The sequence below is a fragment of the Xyrauchen texanus genome, chromosome 34 (assembly GCF_025860055.1).
Source record: "Xyrauchen texanus isolate HMW12.3.18 chromosome 34, RBS_HiC_50CHRs, whole genome shotgun sequence".
In the NCBI taxonomy this organism is placed as follows: Eukaryota; Metazoa; Chordata; class Actinopteri; order Cypriniformes; family Catostomidae; genus Xyrauchen; species Xyrauchen texanus.
Window position 1 is genome coordinate 35,139,679 of NC_068309.1, and position 22,381 is coordinate 35,162,059.

Below are 22,381 nucleotides of genomic sequence, written 5' to 3' on the forward strand. Positions count from 1 at the left end.
TCCAGGTTTAACATTGGTTTAAGGAGGGTGTAGCTGTATGCTGGGTTGGAAATCTCAAGGATTAATTGTGGTGTTTTTCTATAAATGGGTCATTATACGAAAACGTGCCATTTTGTGTCCCTCAGAAAAAAAAAAGCTCTGTAAATCTTAATAAACCATAAAACAAATAAAATATTTTATAATTTAGTTTCCATAATATGTCTCATAATATAAGAATAAATTAATTTCTGTATCTTTTGTTTTTAAAGGATTTTAATCACATTTTTGTGCAAAGCATCTTGCAGAAATGTTGAAAATGGCCTGTCCCTCAGTATGATTTTTCTACTTCTACTTGCTATCGAGGCCAAAAAAGTCAAACTATCATAAAAAAACATATACTTGTATAAAGCCTTAAGTGTCAGTTCATTAGTCATGAATGGATTTTATTCTTAACATGTCAAATTGTGGGGAAAAAAACACAATTTAGTGGGGTCCCTAGGTTCTCGTCAACCCTGTTACTTTTTATGAAAACACCTCTTTAAAATAATGGACTGTTCCAAAAGTTGCATCAGTTCCAGGAAGTGACATCATCTGCCTTTCATGAAGTTGATGGTAGAAGACAAGTAAGTGTTCTCTTCTTTTTATGAATTTTATTTGAGTTTATGTAATGTCTGAAAGAGGGGACACGCTCATTGCGTCAGCCCTGTTACCAGAAAAGCATACGTTAAAAAGTTATTTGTACATATTTAAAAATCTACATATATAACAACATTTAAGCCTCTCATTAAGGCACATAATGTGGTGTCATTACCTATACCTCATGGCTAGTAATGGCCGCCAATAACATTTTTCATCAACCCTGTTACCGTCAACCCTGTTACCATTCCAGGGTAACAGGGTTGACGAAAGTATGATTTTGTGTGTCTTACCCATGTTGTATACCCAAGAAGGATTAAATCAAGGGCAACTGGACTTGGTACTTCCATATTTGAAGATGTTTTGCCTCTCATCCAAGAGGTTTCTTCAGTTCTAAATGACTGATGGGGAGTGCCAAGTGTACCTATTAAATCCACCAAAATCTAAGTCTAGGTTTTTTTTCATAGATATTGACATAGTCTATAAGAAAAATAATTTGTTAAAATGCAAGATTTATCTCTCATTTGAAAATGTATTAATTAGTTAACGTACAATTTAGAATATAAAATTAAGATAATTTAGGAATAAAGTCAGAAGTCCGGCATGGGCTTAATTGGTAGGCCTACTTTGGCACCATTTAAGCCCGCATGTGTTCCAAATAAGCCCACATCCTCATTGATTCACAAAATGTAAAAATTAATTGATTTAGTACTTTTTATTGTAAGTTTTTTTCATTCAAGCTTAGTTGTATTGGCTATAGTTTGCATGCGTTTTGTGGCACTGTACCATTTAAGCCCATCTTTAAAAAAAAAAGTTAATTTATGAAAATAATCTTCTCTACAAAACAAGTTATGATGTATTTATTTGTAAATGAATGTTAAATGAATCACAAAACATTTAGTGTTTGCAGTTCACATGCTTAATTCTTTGGCAGTCCATCTTTCTGTAAGGCTAATGGTTTGACCTAGAGATTAGCTTTGAAGCAAGCTAATAAAACTCATCTTTCCATTTAAAGGAAAATGATATAAAATGATAAAGTATTATTTGTTCATACACAAAAAACAATACATTTAACTCTTATTTGACATAATATCAATGTAGTTACCAAAGAAATGTGTTAATTTCTGAAGGGTCCTGAAACACCAAAGTTTTGACGTGACTTTGTGTGAAGTCCCCTGATACAGCATGCACATGGGTGGGGCTAACTCAACATTGCCAAATGTGATTGGTATGCAATAAAAAATGCCAGGTAAGTAACAAATCACTGGATTGGTTAAAACAATGAGCAGCATAAAATATTATTTTCTCTTTTTTTTATTTGACTTCAGAGTTGAAAATGGGCTTAAAGGGTACATGGGCTTAATGGGTACACTTGCCCTAACTTCTGTGGGGTTGTCACCCCTGAGCCAACCCTTCTTGGATAACTATGATCTGGATGACTGAGAATTTTCACAGACATACTTTTCTTACTAATATTATTCACATAATATACATGTTTTTACAGTTTTCATCCCTAAAAATCATGTTTTTTATTTATTCTACTGATAGGTAGGCTAAAATGTGTTGAGGTTACTGATCTACACTCACCTAAAGGATTATTAGGAACACCTGTTCAATTTCTCATTAACGCAATTATCTAATCAACCAATCACATGGCAGTTGCTTCAATGCATTTAGGGGTGTGGTCCTGGTCAAGACAATCTCCTGAACTCCAAACTGAATGTCAGAATGGGAAAGAAAGGTGATTTAAGCAATTTTGAGCATGGCATGGTTGTTGGTGCCAGACGGGCCGGTCTGAGTATTTCACAATCTGCTCAGTTACTGGGATTTTCACGCACAACCATTTCTAGGGTTTACAAAGAATGGTGTGAAAAGGGAAAAACATCCAGTATGCGGCAGTCCTGTGGGCGAAAATGCCTTGTTGATGCTAGAGGTCAGAGTAGAATGGGCCGACTGATTCAAGCTGATAGAAGAGCAACTTTGCCTGAAATAACCACTCGTTACAACCGAGGTATGCAGCAAAGCATTTGTGAAGCCACAACACGCACAACCTTGAGGCGGATGGGCTACAACAGCAGAAGACCCCACCGGGTACCACTCATCCTCTACTACAAATAGGAAAAAGGCTACAATTTGCAAGAGCTCACCAAAATTGGACAGTTGAAGACTGGAAAAATGTTGCCTGGTCTGATGAGTCTCGATTTCTGTTGAGAAATTCAGATGGTAGAGTCAGAATGTGGCGTAAACAGAATGAGAACATGGATCCATCATGCCTTGTTACCACTGTGCAGGCTGGTGGTGGTGGTGTAATGGTGTGGGGGATGTTTTCTTGGCACACTTTAGACCCCTTAGTGCCAATTGGGCATCGTTTAAATGCCACGGCCTACCTGAGCATTGTTTCTGACCATGTCCATCCCTTTATGGCCACCATGTACCCATCCTCTGATGGCTACTTCCAGCAGGATAATGCACCATGTCACAAAGCTGGAATCATTTCAAATTGGTTTCTTGAACATGACAATGAGTTCACTGTACTAAAATGGCCCCCACAGTCACCAGATCTCAACCCAATAGAGCATCTTTGGGATGTGGTGGAAAGGGAGCTTCGTGCCCTGGATGTGCATCCCACAAATCTCTATCAACTGCAAGATGCTATCCTATCAATATGGGCCAACATTTCTAAAGAATGCTTTCAGCACCTTGTTGAATCAATGCCACGTAGAATTAAGGCAGTTCTGAAGGCGAAAGGGTTGTCAAACACAGTATTAGTATGGTGTTCCTAATAATCCTTTAGGTGAGTGTATACTGATACACACAAGTGCATTGGGTTTTATAAATGTGCTTTATAAATCAAAAGTCATTATTATTTTTATTATGCAAAGTCAATAAATGAACAAGGTTGCTGTTAAAGACATAAGATTTTTCACTAGTTTACTTCCTCCATGTTACAACACACTCACCAAATGCCTACATAATCATTATATGATATGCATTTTGTTTTTTATACTTTTTTATAGTGGCCTTTAGTAAGTGATCGTTAGTGGTTTTTGCTTATTCTGTTAAGGCCAAACATGTTCAATTGATCATTTAATTGCAATGTAATTATTTTAATAAAACAATTGGTTTACATTTACATCTGCAGAATCATCATCATTTTTCATAATTTTTATGCTAAAATATCTCAAAAGAGCTGTCTCCAAAATATGCTGATTAGTATATGTTGAATTAAAGGTTTATGAATGTCCAATTAAGACTCCATTACACCCATAACTGTTACTCAAACAAGCAGTATAACCAATACGGTAACTGTTGTCAACCCTGTTACTGATGTGTCAACCCTGTTACTTGTATAATATTCTAATATAATTTAAAAAATGAAAATAAAAAAGTAATCAACTAATTGTATATGTTTAGTAAGAGAGGCTAATAATCCACTAAAAGTAGAATTTAGGTGTTTTATTTTTGTTTCCATACATTTTTCTTAAAACAGAAGATGCTGGGAGAGTGTCATTTGCAAATGAACGTATTCATCCACTAAAAAAAAAATCAAACTTTCAATATTCTCAATTCACAAACACTCTTAATGTAACAAGGGCGGGGGTATTTTTCACAGTATATCAGATTTGAACTATACATGTATTTAAAACCATTTCAAAAAGTAAATAATATGTCGGTAACAGGGTTGACCAAACACACACATTTACGTTGGTTATTTGAAAAAAGTTAAAAAAAAATAAGATAGCCTGAGATGGCACGGCACATTTTCCTGAGAGGTAAGGATCTACTTCATCCAAAAAGGGGCTTAAAGATTTTCAAAACAGTACTTTGAAAAATCAAACATTAAAAGTGGGAAATGGCACGTTTTCGTATAATGACCCAAATATTAGTAATTGAAACACAGAATGTAGGCTGTCATCCGCGCAGTCTGATCGAATTAAAGCAGGCACAACATTTACAGCCATCTTGTAAATCTTGTTTCTGAACTTCCGGTTAAGCGGTTGCTACAAAGATATTTGTGGTGTTGATGTCAAAGTGTAATTAGCTAGGGAAGTGGATTTACAGTTTATAGAGTTGTCATAAGCTAGGGTGAGTATTGTAAAGTGTTCAGTGGATGTCATAACAACTGGAAACAGAGCAGGGAGATTTTAAAACAAGAGTACTTCATTCATAAAAACACAAGAACCTACCTTCAAGCTGTGGATGTCCTGTTATTCTTCTGTGCTCATGAAACTCCAAGAAACAACACAAAGTCATTAAAAATATCTCTGTATGACACCTCTGACCATCTTCACATGTCATTCACCCATCGTGTTATTTCTTTGAGAGTTTAACTGGGACAGCCATTTTAATCACATTTAAGCCTCTAAAAAATCTAGGGTGACAAATTCATTTTAATTATATGTTGAACTTGCATGTATAACAATACGAACTGTCACTATTGGAAATTTCATGTCAACTACACATTTTAACACAAATTATTAAGTTGAAACCTAAAAAGTATGGAGAATTACACATATAACAATTAAACACTTGTATTGTGGAAAAGTGCAGTGTGTCATAGCTGTCTGAATATGATCTGCCAGGTCCAATTAACCTCTGCGGGTGTAGGAAAAAAACGAACATTTAGAGCATTGGTTCTCAGCCTTTTTTTTTTTTATGAACACACCTACCAGAATTAAAAATAAAAATCAAATTTAATAGACCTGTAGTAGTGATATGATAATATTTATTATCAATCTATTACTGCCTAAAGTACAGTTAGTGCTGCTATAGTAAATTCAAGGGTGGTGATGTAGAATTCTATGCCGAATTCAAATCGTTTCTGTTTCTCTCGCCTTGCTTCTCACTGATTCTCGCAGATTTGCGAGTTTAAGAGCATGAGCTTTAAGAGCTTTGAGCTCGCGCTGCTCTGTCCATTGAGCCGTATCAATCTACAGCGCCATACAGGTGCATTAGCCAAGGTTGTACCTCCGCCTGTGTATTTGACGCTGCTAAACCAGATACTTCAGATGCATCGCTAGACTTCAAAATCAGATGAACTGCCGTACATATGCATACCAACTCGTATAATTGAGAACCAACTGAAATACACCAAGTCTAGATAAACGTTTTAATACAAAGAGGAACTTGACGATGGATTTGATTATTATGACTGATAAACGTCCCCCCATTTGTAGCCTAAACCCCCCCTTCTAATTTGCTCTCAACACCCCTGGCCTCCTTTGAATGCCCCCGTTGAGAACCCCTGATTTAGTATGGCAGAAAAAACGCCTCGCTAGCATTTTCACATAGTAAAGTGTTGCTGTAGATCAACTCTTGGGGAGAAATACATTCTGTGCTCTCACACATAATCCATTTTTATCAACTCATCTAAGAAGTGGTAACTGTGAGTGGTAACTGTGAGTTCCCTGTTCATTTTGGGATTGGGAGAGAGGTGCAATGTGGCTAAACGGAGGTGCCACCGCTTGTCAAGCTCATTCACGAGAATTCAAATGTATTTTCACGCAGGACTGTTTGCATCACAGACTACGAAAGATCAAAATGCTTTACATTTTTGCAGCTGCCGTGTGTCATTGACCAATCACAGGTGACTGTAATCAACTGGTTCCCTTCTGAACAGTCTGAAATCGCTCCCTATTTCTGAAGCAGTGGTTCCCAACCCTGTTCCTTGAAACCCCCAAGGGGTTTGACACACCCAATTCAGGTCTTGGAGTCTCCACTAACGAGCTGATGAGTTAAATCAGGTGTGTTTGATTAGGGGGATATCCAAAATGTGTAGATTTGGGGGGCCTCCAGGAACAGGGTTGGGAACCACAGCTCTGAAGCATTCACTAATAAAGAGAATGAATAAATGAATTAGTGTTTTTGTTCACATCCAATGCTGCCTACCTATCACATTTATTTAAGCTAAGTTCTATCCGTGTTTTAACTGTTTTATGGAGGTGTAACACATTTTATGCAGATACAAATGCAACGACAGTGAACTTACTTTGGTCAAATGGATGCAAACTGTTTTGAATAATGACACAGAAAGCCAAACTCGGCTGCATCCATCTATTCATCCATCCATCTATCAATCCATTTTATCTTGTGTAGGTTCGCTGGTTGAACTCGGTAGCTAAGCTGTCCTAATTTCAAAGTGCGCTTCCTTTCCCTTCAATCTCGCATGCTGCACTCCGTGTCTGTTCTGAGAAGGTTCATGTAACATGAGACAGTCACATTGGGAATTAATATAAAAATGATTATCAATTCTTAAACTCCATAATCAATGCATCACAATTTCTTTGAAAGATGGCTGCACGATGATGCATCGATGCAATTTCATACCCCTACTCCACAGCAATAGCGAAAACAACAGAACACAACATAGCTGCTCACAAAAAAGAGAACAGAACTTACTTAACATGTCTGAAGAGTTTGTAGTCAAAGAAATTATGCATTTCAATGCATAGCCTTATTTTTTAAAAGTTTTTGGAGCAGTGCCAGTTCACAGCAGACTGAGTTACAAGCACGATGCTGAAAATAGAAAACAAGAGATCGATAGAATGTACCATCGCTCATCACTGCTGGTTAGGAAAAAAACTCTGATTACCATTGAAAACCTTTTATCGTGTGTTGTTTGCCATCAGTTTGGGACATGGTGGGACTGGCTACCTGTAGCTTTCTGTTTGATTTATGAGTACTCTGAAAAATAAGGCTGGGCATAGAAATGCATCAATTCTTCAACTACAAACTCTTCAGAAATATTTAGTAAGTTCTGTTCTCTGTTTTGTGTGCAGCTTTGTTGTATTCTATTGGTGCTGTCGCTGTGGAGAACCTGTTTTTAGATAAACAAAACAAGTTTTTGCTTGAATGCCTCAATGTCGTGAGGGCGCTGCATGAACTGTTTCTCTCCTGCCCTATCATGAATGTGCACAGGAGATCAATGGACAACTTCATCCCATGTACAGGCAAAATAGGTCCTACAGACACTTAGCAACTTGGCTTCAATGGGGAGAATGATATTTAAGCTGAAAAAGTCAAAAAGGATGGCGATCAGGAACGGGAAAGTAACCAACATGTTCAAGCTCCAGATCCAGGGGGATGTCATCCCATCTATAGAGAAGAATCCCATCAAATGCCTCGGAAAATGGTACGACGACAAAACAATGTCTCCAGCACTGAGTGGCTAATGAGGATTTAAAAATCGTGACTACTGGAAAATGTTAATAAATGCACTAGCACTATCGAATGGAATTGCAAAAATAAACAATGTTTTCAAAACAGATTTCTGAATACGCCCCTCATCTGCTGTTGTTCAAACAGTCAGATTGTCCCTCCCCCAACTCATGCCATTGGTTGAGTAACATTGTTGGAGAGGGCCTAAGAATGTCGCTCAAAACACGATGCACAGTGTTTACATTTTTCGAGAAAAATAACCTATGAATGTCTTACTCATACTGTAGTTGTCTCTGCATATTAAGCTGGGATAAAATAAAGTATTTTTACACTGAAAAATTTACATACTTCAGCTTTAAACTATATAAAAATATATTGCTACATTATTTTGTCAACTGCTTGATTTATGGATTAAACAAGGATTCCTTGCTTAAAAACATATACATTCAGCCCAAGTAGCTTGTTTAATCTGTTTTAGGATGTCCTCCTTGCCTGGCCTGCAGAAAGTGCTCAAAACCCCACTTACGAGGCTGATCAGGTTTGGAGACCAGCTAAAACCAGCCAACCAGTTTAGGCTCATTTTAGCTCTTCTTATCAATCTTACTCACAATATTTCTGATATCCCTCAGATTTGAGAGATCTGCTGCAACCTGCACATTATCAATGTCTAATAGAGACAATTAGGACCTGGACGGCAAAATCCATTCCTCAGTTTGACACACCTGCAACGGACAATACATATGAGGCTCTATGCACAGGAAAGAGGGTCATGATGGTGAGTTACAGCCTGAGAACAAGATTTAGAAATAGATTTATGAATTAATGTGAATGTACGGAGTATGTGTTTTTCTTTGATTGGGTGAATCTTACGAAACCTGTGAAGAAGCCATGTTTGGGTCATATTTTGTGTCAAAATCAGAAGAAAAGAAGTGTTATATTTTATTATAACATAAAATCCAGTGTGTACATTTGCACTTGGAGTGATCTATTCCATCATGGCTTGCAGACGCCACAGAGAGAGAGAAAGCTGGTTTGCAGGTACACGACAGGAAGAGGAAACCAGATGATGACATATGCTCCTTTCAAAGAGGAAGTGGAGTGGGACCAGCCCGTCATTCTACGATTCCATGACTTCCTTTCTGACCGAGAGATAGAAACCATCAAGACACTGGCCAGGCCAAAGGTACTTGTAAATTTAATACATCTACACTTTTAAAAAAATGACTAGAAAGATTAACTTTTTTTTATTTCGCATGTTTTTGCACACAGTTTTTCTAAGAAAATTTTAATGGGATGAAATTAAGTAAAATATACTTAACTTCATAATACTGATAAAGTGAGTGAATAATTTTAACTTAAACATTTCAGTTAATAAAGTAACTTTTACTTATAAATTCGATGCAGGGGCGAAAATATCATCAAAATGTTGGGGGGGACAATAAACATAACAAATCTCAAGAGCAATTTTTGAAGGGGTTTTTTGTTGTTGCCACGTTTGAATTTGTATTCTTTTATTTCTTAAACAATTATTTTAAGAATATATCATTATATTATTTACAATACACACATTTTAATGATATTTTAGGGGGGGACAACCCTCAGATAAGGGGGGTCCTGACCAAATTTAAATGAAGATTTTAATGGAACATTTCACATTTTGGACTTTCCTTATAAACACATGTTTAATCATGTACCACGTGACATACGGAAGCCTTCCACAGGACAGCTTAATGCAGCACCTTGCATTACAGACAAAAGAAACAAAATACAAGGCTGCACGCACAGACCTCAACACTAGGTGTGCAAAACGATGACAAAAGGGAATATTTTGAGTAGAAAATGAACTTCAGAAAACTACAAGTTACCAAACGTAACTACAAAACTTGCAAACAGTGAAACCATGCAAGTTAATTAATTATTCATAGTGATAAAATCTCCCGAATGCAGAATTTACATAAAGCTCTGTTTATTTAGCTTTCTAGAGCTCAAGTCTTAGATCCTGTCACTGGAAAAAAGTTTTCTGCTGCATTCCGGGTGTCCAAAAGGTATGTGCCCATAAAAATCTGATTTTCTTTAATAAGGATGTTGAATTTGTATTATGCACTTGTTTATAAATAAGATGGTAATGCAGCACATTTAAAGGGATAGTTCACCCAAAAATGTAAAATTCTCTCATTATTTACTCATCCTCATGCCATCCCAGATGTGTATGACTTTCTTCAGTAGAACACAAACCAAGCTTTTTAGAAGAATATCTCAGCTCTGTAGGTCCGTACAATGCAAGTGAATGGTGACCAGAACTTTAAAGCTCCAAAAAGTACAGACAATTGTAGTAAAAGTAATCCATACGAATCCAGTGTTTAAATTAATATCTTCTAAAGTGCGAAGCGATTGCTTTGGGTGAGAAACATAAATATTTTAGTCCTTTTCAATATTACTTTTTACTTCGGTCACTCTCCAAAGTGCGCCTCTTGTGCTGGCATGTGCATCGAGAACTGATGCGATACATCTGGAAGTGCAGCTTGATTTGTTTACAATCTGTTCACAAGCGTCACTGGTTTTGCTTTCATTTGAACATGCCAGCGTGCTTACGTCATGCAAGATATTAATTTAACCACTGGATTTGTATGGATTTCTTTTATTACGATTGTCTGTGCTTTTTGGACCTACAGAGCTGAGATATTCTTCTAAAAATCTTCATTTGTGTTGTACTGAAGAAAGTCATAATCATCTGGGATGCATGAGGGTGAGTAAATGATGAGATAATTTAAATTTTTTGGTGAACTATCCCTTTAAGGTGCACTCAGTAATTTTTGTGTTTGTGTCCTCTTGGACTTACAGTGACACCTAGTGGTTTGGATGCAGCATCATTTAAAATCAAGAGTTTTCAGTTTCAGATGTCTTGTAGAAATGTAGTATTCACAGTCAGACATGATTACTTTAATCAATGAGTGAAAGTGTCAAATAACAGGACGGATACTGAGATTAAGAGAGTAGTATTCAGCTGGTCATGTGATTCTAACATGGCCGCCCCCATGTGTGGACCCTCTCCATGTAGAATAAAACAGCTTTCATAAGATTACTGATATAACTGGTGTCTTCATTTTAATGTGAGTGCTCATGATTTTATACATATGTTTCAAAATGTATATTCATTTGTTTAGGTGTACAACTTAGTTATGAAAAAAGTGTGCACCTTTAATTAATAGTATACCAATAACTACTCCTTTAAACTTATAATAATACTAATTAATAATAATAATGAATATGAAGGTTGATTTCCCCCAGTGATTTGGTCAAAGTGAAGGTCTGGGTTTTGAGAGAAAGGTTTGATCCTGGTAAAATTAACCACGGTTTTACTATAGTAATAATGTTGTAACCATGTTTTTTGGCAGAAGTCATAGATTTATTGCTACAAAATACCATGGGGATACTATGGTAACTGTAGTAAATCCACAGTACATTTTTGTAAGTGAAGAACACGATGCTGTGAGGCCACTATACTCTATGTTAGTATTTAATTAGGGGTGCAAATACTATCTGTCACTATTTGCACTTAGTGCAAAGAAGATGCATTTTGTTGCTATTTACACTTTGTTTAAATAGCACCTATTGCATGTTTCGAATGTGTAGTAGCTCTTCATCCCTGTCTTAGTGCTTGGTTATCTGAAGATGAGGATCCCGTGATCACACAGGTCAATCAAAGAATCGCTGATGTCACCGGTCTAGATCTGGACACAGCAGAGGAGCTCCAGGTATCTCACTCACAGATCACACACATTTAGCCTGCTAATTTCAATCTCCTGATTTTCAAGATCCATTATTTGTACACTACTAGTCAACAGTTTGTCCACTCATTCTCTATTATTAGTATATTCCACATGTTAGAATAATAGTAGTCATCAAAACTATTATGTAACACATATGGATGTATGGGAATTGTGAAGTTACTAAAAATGTTTTACAAATCAATCTTGAATTTGAGCTTTTTCATAGCCTCTCTGTCTAGACTACAGCTCGTCACATTCTGTTTATGCTCTCATCGTGTGCATCCTGAGATGTTTTTTAAATTGTATTGAAGTTCCTGTGAATGCTGGTCACGTTTTGAATGCATTTTCTAATAAAAAAATAAATTAAAAATATTTCATTTCTAAGCACAATTACATCTGTCTATAAAACTAATTTCAAGTGTTATCAAGTCTATAGGGTTCCTGTATTTTGACCGGTAGAGCATGGTGCTCACAACACCAAGATCATGGGTTCCATTCCCAGGGAACACACAAAACCTGAATGCACTGTAAATCACTTTGGATAAAAGCATCTGCCAAATGCATAAATGTAAATGTACCTCAAAAGATTTTTTTAAATCACACATGTAAGACACATTCAGTCAGGAATGTCTTAACTTTTGACAGGTAGTGTTATTTCTTATATACATTGTAAATCTTGTAATCCATTATCCTAAATTAAGATAATTTGACATAATCTGTCAGACAAATTCTCTCTTTTTCAGGTCGCAAATTATGGGATTGGAGGCCAGTATGACCCACATTATGACTCAAAGGTGCAATAGTATTTGAAGGTGTTAAAATGTATATATATATATATTTGGCTATTCCTCAGGCCTCTTTTGTTTGAGGACATGTAAGGGAGTAGGCCTATTTATAGTTCTGCTCATTCGTTTATATAACCCTTGTAAAATCTGAAGGATGTTTTGTTTTTAATAAGAGGATCAGCAAAATTGCATTTTTTTAATTTAGTATGGCCTAATAAAGCTATCTGACATAATTAAGCATATTCCACAAGACCACATATACAGAATATTTCTCATTCCTTACTCTTACAAATGGCTGCAAGCAGTCAGTGATGCTCGAGGAGACAACAAACAATATTAAGAACCAAGAATATGTAAACTGTTAACCCTGATTTACCCTGAAATCAGAATTACAACCTTTGTTTACAGCAATTTAAATATACCTATTTCTCATTAAAATAGTTAAAGAAATAACCCAAAAATGAAAATTCTCTCATAATTTACTCACCCTCATGCCATCCCAGATGTGTATGACTTTCTTTCTTCTGCTGAACACAAACAAAGATTTTTAGAAGAATATTTCAGCTGTGTAGGTCCATTCAATGTGAATGGTGACCAGAATTTTGAAGCTCCAAAAAGCTGATGTAGTCAGCATAAACTAGTCCATCAGACTCCAGTGGTTTAATCCATGTCTTCTGAAGTGATCCAGTTGGTTTTGGGTGAGAACAGACCAAAATGTAACTCTCTTTTTCACTGAACATCTTGACAGCAGTCTCATTGGCGATCATGATTTCAATCTGTATTACACTTCCTATAGCGCCATCTAGTGCTTTGTGTATGTGTCAAACAATAGGAAGTGTGATGGAGCATGAAAATATCAAGACTGCAGTGGCAGGATGTACAGTTAAAAAAGGAGATATAAACCATTGGATCAACATGAATTAAACCACTGGAGTCTGATGCTGAGACTTTTGTGATGACTTTATCTACTTTTGCAGTTCTGATTACCATTCACTGGCATTGTATGGACAAATAGAGCACAAAATCTCTGTGTTCAACAGAAGAAAGAAAGTCATACACATCTGGGATGGCATGAGGGTGAATAAATGATGAGAGAATTTACATTTTTGGGTGAACTAGCCCTTTAAAAAAAACTGCATATAACAGTGGCTGACACTGCACTGTAACAGTTTTTCAGTGGCATGCAACAGAGGGGCATTCTGTCGGGGGTGGGGGGTCATCATGGAACAGCCCATGTTGCTCAAGAAATCTGGATAAATTATCAAATTATAATTTTGTCTACCATCGTGTAACATACTGTACTTAAATATCTGTTTCCACAAATAGCATCATCAGGAACATACTAAATAAAAAATAAAAAACAAAAGCAAGTTTTATGATCTCTCTTATTAAAGTAAATTACACATTTTGCAAATTCAGCTGCGGATTAATGATGACAACTGTACTATCATATGTTTTATTTCTTAACTCGATTAGCTCTTTATTTAAAAAAATAAAAGCATTACAAATGATTTGTGAGCAGCATTTTTATACTTAAAATTCTTTCACAGTTGTCAAATGACTCCGACTTTCAGCTCAGAGGAGGCCGGATTGCTACTGTCCTAATCTATGTGAGGATTATAATCTGAACAAATATTTGTATACATTTTAATTAAATATTTTAAATAAATATAAAAATGTAAATTCCAGACTGTTAAAAATAAACGTCTTTGTTGTAGATGAGTGATGTGGACATTGGTGGGGCAACAGTGTTCCCTACCTTCGGAGCAGCCCTTCGGCCAAAAAGAGTTAGTTCAGACTCCTATATTTACTACATTCAGTGGCAATGATTTAATCTGAGATAAACTAACCTATTGTAAACTTGTATGTAAAGAAACATGATTATATTCTCTAAGGGTACTGCAGTGTTTTGGTTCAACCTGCTAGCAAATGGAAATGAAGATGGCAGAACTTTACATGCAGCGTGTCCTGTGTTTGTAGGCAATAAATGGGGTACGTGTCTATGAACTCTCTATGAAACATATCGAATCTCACGAAAACATGTCCACAACATTTCACCCCAGAATATGTATATTTTACATAAAGAAAATTAATGATATTTTGCTGTGACATTATTTTCATGCCCCAAATTCTCATTACTGTAATACTTCCAGATGTTTTTCAGTTTTTAATATTCCCATTATTCTCAATGGCAATTCTCTTTAGAATATACTGAAGCACATGAATCTTTAAACTCTTATTACTTTTATAGGGATTTTTATTACAGTAAAAATGACTGTATTCAAATTACTGTTTAAATCAGCATAAATTAAAGGCAGATACAAATACTTGCCTAGTCAAATAAATAAATACTCCACTATTTAAATATCAAATCTTTTGCAAAACTGTACATGAGAATAAAATTATTTGGCATTACGGTAATGGGAATTGGGGAAATTGTGCTTACTTTGTGCTTACTACATTAAGTAAAAACTGTGATTTACAGTATATATTCAATGCACATTGTAAATCCCAAATGCATAGTGGAGATAATCTAAATGAAATATTTGTTTGAGCTTTAGAGAGTTTCATGCATCCAGATCATTAGATATTTGGAATAGAACTAAACAGTTTTATTTAGAAATGTAAAAATTGCTTTCTTTGAATCCTTTGTTCTAGTTGCCAACAAGTGGATTCGTACTCGTGGACAAGAGTTCAGAAGAAAGTGCTCTACATCCAAATCTGACTGAAGTTCCAGTGTAGTCACTCACAAACCTCCAACTGTCATAAAGATGTTGAGATGGAAAATAAAATATGGATTCACCCAATTTACTTGATGCATGAAAATGCTTCTACTGTATGATTGTATGTGACTTGACACTGTTTTCATAAATGTTATACATGATTCTTTGGGAAGTTCATCAGGTATTAAACATTAAACTTCTGTGCAGGATGAATAAATATACCTAGATGCATTTACTGTTAATAGTATGTGTTCTTATTAAGTCAAATAAATTCAGCAAAAAAAGAAACGTCCTCTCGATTTCAACTGCTTTTATTTTCAGCAAACATAACATATGTAAATATTTGTATGAACATAACAAGATTCAACAACTAAGACATAAACTGAACAAGTTTCACAGACATGTGACTAACAGAAATGGAGTAATGTGTCCGTGAACAAAAGTAACAGTCAGTATCTGATGTGGCCACCAGCTGCATTAAGTTCTGCAGTGCATCTCCTCCTCATGGACTGCACCAGACTTGCCAGTTCTTGCTTTGAGGTGTTACCCACTCTTCCACCAAGGCACTTGCAAGTTCCCGGACATTTCTGGGCGAATGGCCCTAGCCCTCACCCTCCGATCCAACAGGTCCCAGATGTGCTCAATGGGATTGAGATCCGGTCTCTTCGCTGGCAATGGCAAAACACTGACATTCCTGTCTGGCAGGAAATCATGCCCAGAACGAGCAGTATGGCTGGTGGCATTGTCATACTGGAGGGTCATGTCAGGATGAGCCTGCAGGAAGGGTACAACATGAGGGAGGAGGATGTCTTCCCTGTAACGCACAGCGTTGAGATTGCCTGCAATGACAACAAGCTCAGTCCGAAGATGTTGTGACACACCACCCCAAACCATGACAGACCCTCCACCTCCAAATTGATCCCGCTCCAGAGTACAGGCCTTGGTGTATCGCTCATTCCTTTGATGATAAATGTGAGTCTGACCATCACCCCTGGTGAGACAAAACCGTGACTCGACAGTGAAGAGCACTTTTTGCCAGTCCTGTCTGGTCCAGTGAAGGTGGGTTTGTGCCCATAGACGACGTTGTTGCCGGTGATGTCTGGTAAGGACCTGCCTTACAACAGGCCTACAAGCCCTCAGTCCAGCCTCTCTCAGCCTATTGCAGACAGTCTGAGCACCGATGGAGAGATTGTGTGTTCCTGGTGTAACCCAGGCTGTTGTTGTTAGTACTGCTGTAGTGCTGTCTTAGGCGTCTCACAGTACAGACATTGCAATTTATTGCCCTGGCCACATCGGCAGTCCTCATGCCTCCATGCAGCATGCCTAAGGCATGTTCACGCTGATGAGCAGAGACCCTGGGCATCATTTTTTTATGTGTTTTTCAGAGTCAGTAGAAAGGTCTCTTTAGTGTCCTAAGTTTTTATAACTGTGCCCTTAATTGTCTACCATCTGTACGCTGTAAGTGTCTTAACAACCGTTTCACAGGTGGATGTTCATTCATTGTTTGTAGTTCATTGAACAAGCATGGAAAATATTGTTTAAATGCTTTACAATAAAGATCTGTAAAGTTATTTGGATTTTTACAAAATTATCTTTAAAATACAGTGTCCTGAAAATGGGACGTTTTATACAGAAACAGTTGGCATAGCATTTGTATAGCATATAGTTTCTGCCTTTTGAATTTTATATGTCCATCTTAATGAAATGTTTAAAGTTAATCAACTAAAATAATTTTTTGCTATTTTGAAATATACAGTATATCCATAAATACACTAACTAACCACTTTATTTGGTTAACATGCACACCTACTTATTCATGTGATTATCCAATTGTGTGCCAGTAGTGCAATCATAATATCATGCAGATATGGGTCAGGAGCTTCAGTTAATGTTCACATCAACTATCAGAATGGGGAAAAATTTGATCTCAGAGATTTCGACATTGGCATGATTTTTGGTGCCAGATGGGCTGGTTTGAGTATTTCCACCACAAAGACTCAGAATAAATTAGAATAATCATAATATGGGGATAGAATCGTTTCCTTTGGCATAAGCCCTGTCATAAGCCTCGAACACTTAGATCCAGAGGAAGTTACCCCTACAGCAGGACGGGATCTAAACTGGTAGTGGATGGGGGATGAAAACAACACACATGACACAATACAGATTTATAAAAGAAATTGAATGGTGTATGCTGCTATGAGTGTTCCTGACGGAACTATTGCTACACTTCCATTTCTGTAACTGCTGATCTCCTGGGATTTTCACACACAACAGTCTCTAGAGTTTACTCAGAATGGTACCAAAAAACAAAAAATATCCAGTGAGCACCAGTTCTGCGGATGGAAATGCCTTGTTGATGGGAGAGGTCAACGGAGCATGGCCAGACTGGTTCAAACTGACAAAGTCTACGGTAACTCAGATAACCACTCTGTACAATTGTAGTGAGCAGAATATCATCTCCGAATGCACAATTCGTCGAACCTTGAGGCTGATGGGCTACAACAGCAGAAGACGGGTTCCACTTCTGCAGTGGGCCTACCATCTGTGTACCTCAGCAGAAATCAGGATTCATCAGACCAGGTGTTTTTCCAGTCTTCAACTGTCCAGGTTTGGTAAGCCTGTGCCCACTACTAATAACACACAAATTATTTAAATGTTCTTGTACATATTGATTCCATCACTCAGACATTCACAGTATAGGTTGAAACACGAATGTGAACCCCTAGGCTAATGTCATCAACAAAAAGCTAATTAGAGTCAGGAGTTGGCAAACGTGGCATCCAATTAATGAAATGAGATTGGAGGTGTGGGTTAGAGCTACTTTGACTTACAAAAAGCACTCAAAAATGTTGAGTGTGCTATTCACAGGAAGCACCTGCTGATGTGGAACATGCCTATCAAAAAAGAGATCTCAGAAAACATACTATCAAGAATTGTTGCTTTGCATAAAGCTGGAAAAGGTTACAAAGTTATCTCAAAGAGCTTAGCAACTCATCTGTCTAGTTTTTTGGACTGTTGAAACTACGGTTGAAATGTTTGGGAAGAACATACAGCATTATGGTTTAAAATAGTACCGCATACAAACATGAAAACAATACATAGCCCCCTGTTCAAACCTTACTTCTAATATACATGCCCTTTCGATAGCAGCCAACATTTTCTGAAAGGTCATCATTTAAAATATGCAGAACCAGGCAAAGTTTAAATTATCTTAAATTCAGATATCTTTCTTTCAGACAATAAATAATAAGTATAAAAGAAACGTTCATACAGAATGTGTTTGATAGTAGTTGACAGAGTGCAACAGCTCTCAAAGGTTACGGAAGCAGATTTCTTTGGTTTGTTGGAGAGGTTTCTTATCAAAATTGACTTGACTACTCAATGTAACACATATTTGGTCAGAAATCATTATATGCAGCATTGCAAATTGCAAGTTTGAAGATTTTTCTCAAGCACTGAGTTTTAGAACTGCGCATCTGGCACCTTTCTATTATTCCCAGTTTAATTATTATAGAGCTCAATTGAAACTTCACAAAGTCTTGACAGTCAGTGCTGCGCGGTGTGTCTACGGGTGGGCTAGGGATCCCTGACGGTTCGTCTGCCTACCCTAGATGATCTGATGGACTGTAAACAAAACCTGTGTAGTGCAACAGTTTTTATAGTTTTTTCTTTAATATCTAGTGCTTACACAATCCACAAAAGACTTCTGGCCATGATCGCACTTTTAGGTTCAAGGTAACATTCACTCAGTTTTGCACACTGCAGTTAAGCGGCTGTGCTTAATATCAGCAAGCCACAAATTGATGTAGCCTACTGCACACAAAAAAGTGAATGACAGAAACTGAGAGGCAATCACTTAAAATGCTAGATATTATTAGTTTGTGCCTCTGTAGTTTTTTAAAATGTATATTTTGAAGATCTGGATGGTTGACTTCGAGAGGACATATTTTTAAGAGTGGTGAGCTTTTGGCTACAGCCTTGGTCAAAAGTAATGGCAGAGACATAAATTTTGTGTTTGCAAAGTTTTGCTTCAGCATTTGTAGATTATGTTTTCACATTCTATAGTATACTGGAAAACAAAGATAAGCCTTTCAAAAGTTCTAAAGGCTTTTATTGGCAAAAGCATTCAATATATGCAAAGAGTCAGTATTTACAGTGTTGGCCCATGTTCTTCATAACCTCTGCAATTCGCTCTGGTATGCTGGATATCAGCTTCTGGGCCAAATCCTGACTGATGTCGATCCATTCTTGACTTATTAGTGATCGGAGTTGATCCCAATTTGTGGGCTTCTGCTTGTCCACTCGCCTTTTGAGGATTGACCACAGGTTCTCTATGGGATTAAGATCCGGAGAGTTGCCTGGCCACAAATCCAAAATTTCAATATAATAATCTCCGAGCCACTTCATTATCACTCTTGCCTTGTGACATAGTGCTCCATCATGCTGGAAAATGCACGGATCATCACCAAATTCTCCTGGATCATTGGGAGAAGTTGCTCTTGCAGGACGTTTTGATACCATTCTTTATTCAAAACTGCAAAACTGCAAGATCATGTAGATTTACACTCTACAATATCAGGAAGATAAGACCCTTCCTCTCTGTACATGCCACACAACTGCTCGTTCAGTCCCTTGTCATAACTAGACTTGACTACTGTAACGCTCTCATTGCAGGCCTTCCTGCATGTGCTATTAGACCCCTGCAAATGATCCAGAATGCAGCAGCACGTCTGGTCTTTAATGAACCTAAGAGAGCACGTTACACCACTCTTTGTCTCTCTCCACTGGCTGCCGGTTCATGCACGTATTCAATTCTATGCTGGCATATAAAACAGTCACTGGGTCTGCTCCAGCATACCTAAAAACATTTATGCAGAGCTACGTTCCCACCAGAAGCCTGCGGTCGGCTAAGGAACGTCGCCTTGTCATACCAAAACAAAGAGGCACCAAAACACTTTCCCGGACTTTCAGTTTCATCATACCACGGTGGAGGAATGACCTTCCCAACTCAATCCGGGAAGCTAACTCACTCTCTATCTTCAAAAAACGGCTAAAAACACATCTTTTCCAAAAGCACTTAACCGGTCACTAAAAAAAACAAAAAATAAATAAATAAATAAATTATTTACATTTCTTGTTGCACTTAAATCTGTTTGGTGTACTATTCTGATGATAGTGAAACTTTGTAATATGGCACTTTTTGTACCACTGTCTCCCTAAGATGATTCGCTGATGTTCTTCCTCTTTTGTAAGTCGCTTTGGATAAAAGCGTCTGCCAAATGAATAAATGTAAATGTAAATGTAAATGTAAATTCATGGCAGTGTTTTTGGGCAGAATTGTGAGAGAGCCCACTCCCTTGGATGAAAAGCAATCCCATACATGGATGCTCTCAGGATGCTTTACTGTTGGCACAACACAGAACTTATGGTAGTGTTCACCTTTTCTTCTCCGGACTTCGATTTTCCAGATGTCCCAAACAGTCAGAAGGGGGCTTCATCAGAGAAAATATCTTTGCTCCAGTATTCTGCTGTCCAATCCTTGTACTTCCTGCAGAATTTCAGTATGTCCTTGATGTTTTTCTTGGAGAGAAGTGGCTTCTTTGCTGCCCTTCTTGACACCAAGCCATTGTCCAAAAGTCTTCACCTCACTGTTCGTGCAGATGCACTCACACCAACCTGCTACCAATATTGCGCAAGCTCTGCACTGGTGGTGACACGATTCTGTAGCTGACTCTTCAGGAGGAGACGGTCCTGGCGCTTGTTGGACACTCTGGGACATCCTGAAGCCTTCTTCACTGCAGTTGAATCTCTCTCCTTGAAGTTCTTGATGATCTGGTAAATTGTTCTTTCAGGTGCAATATTCTTTGCAGCAATTTCCTTGCATGTGAGGCCATTTTGATGCAAAGCGATGATGGCTGCATGTCTTTCTTTAGAGGTAACCATTGCTAACAAGAACACAATGATTGGAAGCACTTCTTCCCTCCTTTTATAGCAATCAGTCTGCTCTTATAATCCAATCAGAATGATAGTGATTTCACCTGACTAGTACTGGTTCACACTTTCCCAGGTGCTACTGATATGATCAGTGAAATTATGTTAGCTGGTCATTTTGTGCCAGGGCCAAAAAACTGTGAAATTTGGGTTTTTGTGATAAAGTAAATTTTTTGGCCAATTAAGCTTTTTGCAATTATTTAAAATGCATCTGATCACTCTGCACAATAATCTAGAAATGATGTGAATCAACACCACAACAACTGAAGCAGAAAACTTTGCAAACACAACATTTATGTCAGTGCCAATACTTTTGGCCACAGCTATAGATCCAGCATTTTTCCAGCCCTGTAGATCCAGCCCTGCCCAGCGGTTAAACGCTTCGCAGCAGACGGTTGTTGATATGGTGACGGTGTAGTGCTTGTTCAATGCACAGGCACCTTTTCTGAATAAAATGCAATCTTTAAAGAGACTTTACACAGAAAGGTGGCATATTTGCACGGAAAGGAATGGCAATGTCTTCATTTAAGCTCTCAAGATACAGCACAAATTCTGAGCTAATTGCATCTGAGCTAATTGCATAAAATAGATTGCAGGAGGTTCATAATAAGACACATGGTTTTGTGCTGAAATAAAACACGTCAAAGTGGCGCAACTGTTTCCTGTTTTGTAATTACAAATATGAACATAAGAAATTTTGACTAATTATTATGTGTTGTTTGAGTTGTAAAAATGCCATAATTTCTAAAATGAATAGGAATTTATAGATCAAAACATGTTATGGATAATGAAAAGGTGATTATTATTTTTTTTCTACCATTTGTTTTAGTTGATAATATATTTGTAAAACAATAAACATTATAAAAGAAAGACGTTTCAAGGAAATTCAAGTTTTGTTAAGAAGTTACCAGGCTGCTACAGTACAATGAGCACCTTGGAGGAAGAACTAGTCTAACACTTTGATTAGATTTTTTGATATTTCAACCTCAGTTCCTATTATACATCTATAATAAACTGTATACACAAAATATTTACACTCAGGACCTTCAGGACAATCATGTTCCCATTGAAACCCATTAAAATGGCAATATTTGATCCCAGTGCCATTAAATCATAAAATCATGAATTCTATGATATTATGCTTTCATTCTGGAGCCCTGGCTTCAAAATTGATATGCTTAATATTTTCCACCAGATTGTGGCATTTTTCTCATGTTTAGCCTATGGAGCAAATACATGCTTTTTTCCTGTTTTCTGTTTGCTGTATTATAGAGCACTGCAGGCCAAATGAATAAATGATGCAGCTAAAATTGTGTGGGTGTGTTGGTATGGATGT

At 37.2% G+C, this 22,381-nt stretch overlaps 1 protein-coding gene across 1 annotated transcript; it reads left to right on the top strand.

The window, feature by feature from the left end:
* Nucleotides 1-7,643: 7,643 nt before the first annotated feature.
* Nucleotides 7,644-15,093, top strand: LOC127627588 (prolyl 4-hydroxylase subunit alpha-1). Its single transcript, XM_052104025.1, has 7 exons — nucleotides 7,644-7,747; nucleotides 11,429-11,528; nucleotides 12,287-12,337; nucleotides 13,879-13,938; nucleotides 14,047-14,115; nucleotides 14,224-14,320; nucleotides 14,987-15,093. Exons 1-7 carry the CDS (start codon nucleotides 7,644-7,646, stop codon nucleotides 15,055-15,057), a joined length of 552 nt encoding a protein of 183 aa, XP_051959985.1. The 3' UTR covers nucleotides 15,058-15,093.
* The last annotated feature ends 7,288 nt before the right edge of the window (nucleotides 15,094-22,381 follow it).

Bases quoted from the DNA above. Each gene is read 5' to 3' on its own strand.
- LOC127627588 (XM_052104025.1), top strand. From the start codon at position 7,644: ATGGCGATCAGGAACGGGAAAGTAACCAACATGTTCAAGCTCCAGATC. The intron at 11,529-12,286 runs GTATCTCACTCA...TCTCTTTTTCAG, and splicing joins ACACAGCAGAGGAGCTCCAG to GTCGCAAATTATGGGATTGG. The intron at 14,321-14,986 runs GTACGTGTCTAT...CCTTTGTTCTAG, and splicing joins GTTTGTAGGCAATAAATGGG to TTGCCAACAAGTGGATTCGT.